Raw genomic sequence first — 6,430 nt, 5'->3', positions numbered from 1 at the left:
GAATTGTTCGGTAACTCTATCTGGTGCTACACAGTTGAAGCATGTGGCAGCTATTTGTCTTAGATCTGAAGCTTCAATTTGCAAGGAGGCACAACTTCAGTTGAAGGCTGTTAGGCTGCTTTCACTTTCTGATCAAGCTTTTCTCTTTGATTTTATGAACAACACAGTAGCATTGCAAGGAACCGTTGTGCAGGTGTTTTAGATACATGGCAGTATGCAATGGATTGCCTTAATGCAGATTACAATCAACATCTTGCAAATGTCATGGGATCCGGGTGAGTTAGAATTTACAGTGGATATTGCAACAACGGCTTGGGGACAAGCTGTGTTTCAATGGGGGAAGGATGTCAGGAACCTCTATGGATATAGACTGGGCCGGCCAATGGGTTGGGCAAGCAAGTGGGCTATAGCAATGGACTTTGTCTTGGCCCATGAAGGAAGCCACGGGAGATGCAGCACAATACAAATACAGGTGCAAGTCGAACTGATTGGGTTGTAGAACGACCAGAACCTGAACCGGCGGCGGCGAGTTCACACTCGAGGCGAGCATCTGCTCGAGGCTAGCTTTGGCTAGAGTTCATGTCCCATCCTCTTCTTCCTCCAGCTACTATATCTTGTATCTAGAACCTTCTAGAAGCATCCAGAACCTCAACTCGCCTTCCTGTACTTCCATTTACTGAACCAATTGAGTGGGTTCGTGACAATGCACACTGCTTTGAACCTGATGAAATCTCATGCATCACTGATCTTAGTGGCGATGCTGACAACTATATCTAGCATAAAATTTGCCTAGGAAGGTTCCATGTTGAGGAGAGATTGAATGGATAGATAAAGAAGAAGATAGAGGGAGAACAAAAGAGGACGCATGGCAGAGGGAGAAGATGGAGAAGTTTTGGATGAGGCAAAGGTGGTAGTTCTACGAAAGAGTAATGATGAGGGAGTGTAAGCGGTTGTTCCAAGTTACGGTCTCCTGATTGTTTGCACAACGGACTTTCCAGAGTAACTTGAGGTGTTTGTTTGTATTCATCGGATCTTCTGGTTGAACTCTTGGTGGCCAAGATGGACTTTCCTTTGAGCCACATAATTCATTTGTCACACTTGATCTCAATACAATGCACCGCAAAAATGCTATGGCTTGTGAAATGAAATCATACACCATGAAATAAAATTGTGCATTTGTACCATTAATCAACCTAAATATCTAAAGATGATGTGGCAGTCTTGTAAATAGCACGATGAAACATTCCACTGAGAATAGCATATCTCCCAAATATATGTTGACCATTGACCATAATCACGGCTGTTGATGACAAGAGTAGGCGAAGTGAAATTCTTTGCCGAATTGTATACAGAGAGATCATACCTTTTATAACTTTATATATTGATTGAACCAGATTCGATATGAAAAAAATTTGCTCTGGCATACCCTTTAATAAAATTCTAGTTACGCCACTGTTCGAGAGCCGTACGTGGTGGCGGCCAAGGCTGAGGCAATGCAGTCCGAGCCATTATTTGGTTACGCATCATAATGCAGTGAAGTAATGAGATGTTTAATTCATTGAAAGATAACAGCCCGATCGATCCGGGCATCCATCACACGACGGGTAATCCAACAGATGTCCCATAATTCACGGATACCCAGCCAACAAACTAGAACTACTTGATGGCACTTGTGCCAAAAACCAAACTCCATAGTACCTAAACCTAACACAGACTCGAAGACTGCATGCATAATAATTGCATATAGCTAGTAGGAAATGTGGAGGAAATCCTTGATGTCCTGCTGAAGCTGTTCCATGACGGCCTCCCAGCCAGCTTGAGTGGGGTGCACGTCGTCCCAGAAGAAGTGCTTCTCAGGGTTGGAGCAGACGCTGTACTGGTCGCCGCCGTCCTCGTCCACCTGCCCGCAGTAGCCCTTGGGATCGACGCTCTCGCAGCATGGCTTCAGCTTCTCCGTGAACCTCTTCGCCACCTGCGGGACTGCACACGAAACACATATATGATGCCTGCTTGTTGAAATACATGCAAGGAATAAGTAAGGATTTGTAGATGCTTGATTGTATATTGCACGTACTGTCGTCGGCATCGGATGGATCGATGATGTTGGTGAAGGCCCGGTTGAGGTCGATGAGGTAGACGCAGTCGCTGCTCGTCGCGTTGAGCTTACTCTCGAGGCCGTCGTTGTGGAACCCCGCGGCCATGTTGCCACGGCCCATGCATTTGGTGTAGTTGGACGGCCTGGCCTGCCACGGCGTGCAGCCCAGCGGGTGAAGCGTGTTGACGAGGACCTTGGTCACGCCCAGCCCCCGCAGCCGCTCCACGCCGGCGGCGATCCCGTCCGTCACGTTCCCGATGAAGTCGAGGATCTCGCCGTCGCTGCTCATGTTGGCGACGCGCGCGTAGTCGTTGCCGGAGATGGCCACCAGCGCGACGGACTCCTCGAGCTGCCATTTCCCGATGTCCCCGCCGTCGAGCATCTTCTTGAAGGAGTCGATCTGCTGGGCCAGGGTTGGCGCTTTGCGCGGCACCTCGAACACGCCGGCGCCACCCACGGCGAAGTTGACGCCGAACTTGTCCGGGTAGTTTCCTTCCGTGGCCCTGAACGTCTGCGGGGCCTGGGAGCGCCCCAGAATCCTTGCTGCAACAGTGATATATACAATGAGGAATTCAGTCCAAGGTGCACGAGATCGATCGATAATGTTGTTTGAACTTAAATTATATTACCGATGAAATCAGATTGAACCAAGCTGTTGGAGAAGCGCCCGGTTGGATCCTGGAGAAACCCATGGGAGCAGCCGTAGGGTTTGTACCACTGGCGAGTCACTTCGCTCAGATCTGACTTGGGGAAGTTGCCGGTGTCGGCGAAGGAATCTCCGAACACGAACAGCCCATTGTACCAATGGAAGGTGCCCGAGGTCGGCCGAGCAGACTCGACGTGCGAGGCTGTTGATACATAAGAATTGCGTCCATGCAAATGCAAATGACCCTTAATCAGGAATAATAGATCGACGATATCGATGAAGAAATACTAGCGAAGATGAATACGTGATAATCCTCACCATTTAGCAAGACGAGGAGGGAGATCAAGGGAAGGAGGATCGCCGGGAGCATGCTGCTCATGGTGGGTGGTGCTGTTGACTGTGTTGTGCTGCCGCAGCTAGCTGCACGTACGCGGAGTCGATCGAGTAGGGTGCAGTGTGTGCTCCTGGCTAACGTGCTCGGCCGTGGAGTAACTTATAGGCCGTGCGAGAAGCTAACAAACCGTGATTTTCGCAATGCATGGCGCCATGCAAGCCGATGAGGATGTCCCCGACTCACCCTCCCGCTAAAATGCATGCAGCGATAGATTTGCTGAGATATTTTTGTTTTTTTTTCGTAGAGGCTACGGGCTCGGAGAGACAATAAGTCACCCCATATATCGGACAGATGTTACGTAAAGCATCCACTCGGTACACACTCGTCATTTCGAAAACTGGATAATGATTTTGAAACCTGTATTTAGTAGATTCCTGAAAACTTAGGAGAAATTATAAGTAAAACGAAAATTAAAAATATTAGAAACTATTACGGTTTGGGATATATTACTCAGAATTTTGAAACCTAACAACGAATTTTGAATATAGTCAACAGCTTTTTAAACCTATATATACCCCAACTACCACCGCATTAATCCGGTGGCTGTCGTTGCCTGTGGCCCTCCACGCATCACTGTGACTCTCGAACCCTCTATGCATCCTTGTGACGACATTTTTGCCCTCGATAATCTGGGAACCCTTACCTGCTCACATGAGATACAGAGCTTGTGTAAAATTATACATGCACTATCCATTCCGTTATTTTTTTTAGATAATAGAAAATGTTCCAATTTCAAACCCCTCAGAAAAAGTATCAGTCCGTGATTATTACAAACACACTCAAAGTTTAAACCACACTCTGTTTAACATAATTATCAGTCATCCGTGGGATGCAAAAACAACATGGCTCTAGAAGCTACAATGCCTCGACAAGCTGCTCCCTTCAGCCGCCAATGTGCTACAACAAAGCTCAGAACTGAAGCCAATGTGTCCCCCTGAAAAGCACATGCAAAAAAGTTTTTGTCTGCAATTATTAAACACATAAGCCAAATTGCCCAACATATAGCAGTGGCTCCTATCAATAATATTTTATTGTGCTTGTGTCCCCCCTGCTTAGACCAACTAGTAAACAGATGGTCTGAGTTTACTAGTGGTGGTATACCTAACACAGTGTGAATTGCACGCTATAGAAATTTTGCATAATGACATTTGAAAAACAGATGTTGGGTAGTTTCCGGCTTACTACAAAACAACAAGCTTTACTCCCATTCCAACTCTTTCTCGCTAAATTATCTTTCATGAGGATCACTCCCCTTTTAAGATACCACATAAAAACATTTATCTTGAGAGGAATTTTCGTACACCAAATTTCTTACATAGCTTTAATACTGTTATTGACAAGGTGTTTATACATTGAGTTAATTGTGAACTTCCTGTTCCTACGTAGATTCCACATAAATAAATCCATCCCCTCATTTAGATTAATATGCACAAGGGCTTGCAACAAGGCTATACCATTCGGTTAACTTATCCCCAACCAAAGCTCTCCTAGAGGAGACGTTAAGTGGGTTAGAAGCTAAGCACATCTGCAATAGTTGCATGCTGTCGCTGTACAATATTAAATAGATTAGGCAACTGATCCTTTAACTTCTGGGGGCGTGCGTAACCCAAAATCTAATTTGGTTACCGCTAACTAGCTCGGACCTTCCTAGATTTAGGAATTGGTCTTTTACCCGATTAGACTTGATCAAAAATGTGAATCCCCTGGTTTTTAACTTGTTTGGCTTAAAATTTTATTCTTTAGATATTTGTTTCTAAGCAAATCTTGCCACAATCCTTCTTTGTTACACAATTTATCTAGCCATTTGCTCAGTAGGCATTTGTTCTGTATGTCTAAATTTTGTATTCCTATTCCCCTCACTAGTAGAGAATTGGGCTTTAGTCCCGGTTGGTAGGGTGCAAATATCCCGAAAATCCATCCGGGATAAACCAACCGGGACAAAAGGTGGGGTCTTTTATCCCGGGTCACTCAACCGGGACAAAAGACCCCCTTTTATCCCGGTTGGTAATACCAACCGGGATAAAACGGGTCACCACGGCCGGCGCTGCAAAAAAAAAATCCCGAGCTCCCAAGAGGCCCCCCACAAGTCACAAGTCACGCGATTTTTCACGCGAAATATGCGCGTGCACGCTGCGTGGGATTCGAACCCACAACCTCCAGCCTTGTGCGTAGCTTCCTTGCCATCCCACCTACACACCACATCTGACTGTGTAGGGGATGCTATCCTTTTGTATTAACTCGTGGGGGACCCTTTTATCCCGGTTTATAACACCAACCGGGATAAAAGACCCCCTTTTATCCCGGTTGGTATTACAAACCGGGATAAAAGGGTTCAAGAGATTTAATCCTCTTCCAGTGACCTCGTTGGGGACCCTTTTATCCCGGTTTGAAACACCAACCGGGATAAATGACCCCCTTTTATCCCGGTTGGTATTACAAACCGGGATAAAAGGCTCTCGACCCTTTTATCCCGGTTGGTGTTACCAACCGGGATAAAAGGGGGGGGTCTTTTATCCCGGTTGGTGTTTCAAATCGGGATAAAATGCCTCTCAGGATCTTTTTTTCACACTAGCCTTTGCAACCGGGATAAAAGATCCCGGTTGGTGAGCCCCCCACCAGTAACAGAGCTTTAGTCCTGGTTGGTAAACCTTTTATCCCGGGCCAACTTTAAACCGGGACAAAAGGGGGCGCATCGAAAGCCAATTCTCTACTAGTGCCTTGTTCTTTTTGGTTGACAGAGAATGTTCCATTTAACCAAACTATATTTCTTTTTATGTTGGTCATTCTGCAAGAAGAACCTTGACCTATAGTGTTCATTTTTTTTAAGGACTCCCCTTGGGACTAAAAAAAAGAGAGCATGAACATAGGTAGACTAGAGAGAAACAAATTTATTATGACTAAACGCCCCCCTATAGACAGGAGTTTTCCTTTCTAGCCCCTCAATCTTTTTTCTATTCTGTCCTCTATTACCCTCCAATCTTTGTTTAACAACTTTCTATAATGCATTGGGATCCCTAAATTGAAAAAGATAAGCTAAATATTTACGATATTGAGTTTCCACATCCACTAGCAGAAAACTCGCCTTTAGTCTTGGTTGGTAGGGAGCAAATCTCCCGAAAATCCATCCGGGATAAATCAATCGGGATAAGCAAAACGGGTTTTTTTTTGTCCCGGGTCACTCAACCGGGACTAAAGACCCCCTTTTATCCCGGTTACCAACCGGAATAAAAAGGGTCGCCACACCAGGCGCAGCAAAAGAAAAACAAATCCCGGAGGATCACAAGTCATGCGATTT

The 6,430-nt window shown here is 45.7% G+C and overlaps 1 protein-coding gene across 1 annotated transcript; it reads right to left on the bottom strand.

Annotated features, from left to right (window-relative positions):
• Positions 1 to 1,529: 1,529 nt before the first annotated feature.
• LOC117846232 (GDSL esterase/lipase At5g03610) lies at positions 1,530 to 3,235 on the bottom strand. Its single transcript, XM_034727360.2, has 4 exons — positions 3,060 to 3,235; positions 2,725 to 2,943; positions 2,075 to 2,638; positions 1,530 to 1,980 (listed from the first exon to the last, which is right to left on the bottom strand). Exons 1-4 carry the CDS (start codon positions 3,118 to 3,120, stop codon positions 1,748 to 1,750), a joined length of 1,077 nt encoding a protein of 358 aa, XP_034583251.1. The 5' UTR covers positions 3,121 to 3,235; the 3' UTR covers positions 1,530 to 1,747.
• Between the last annotated feature and the right edge of the window lie 3,195 nt (positions 3,236 to 6,430).

Source organism: Setaria viridis, chromosome 2, assembly GCF_005286985.2.
Source record: "Setaria viridis chromosome 2, Setaria_viridis_v4.0, whole genome shotgun sequence".
NCBI lineage: Eukaryota > Viridiplantae > Streptophyta > Magnoliopsida > Poales > Poaceae > Setaria > Setaria viridis.
The sequence above is the reverse complement of the archived record's forward strand: the minus strand, read 5'-3'. Positions and strand labels throughout refer to the sequence as shown.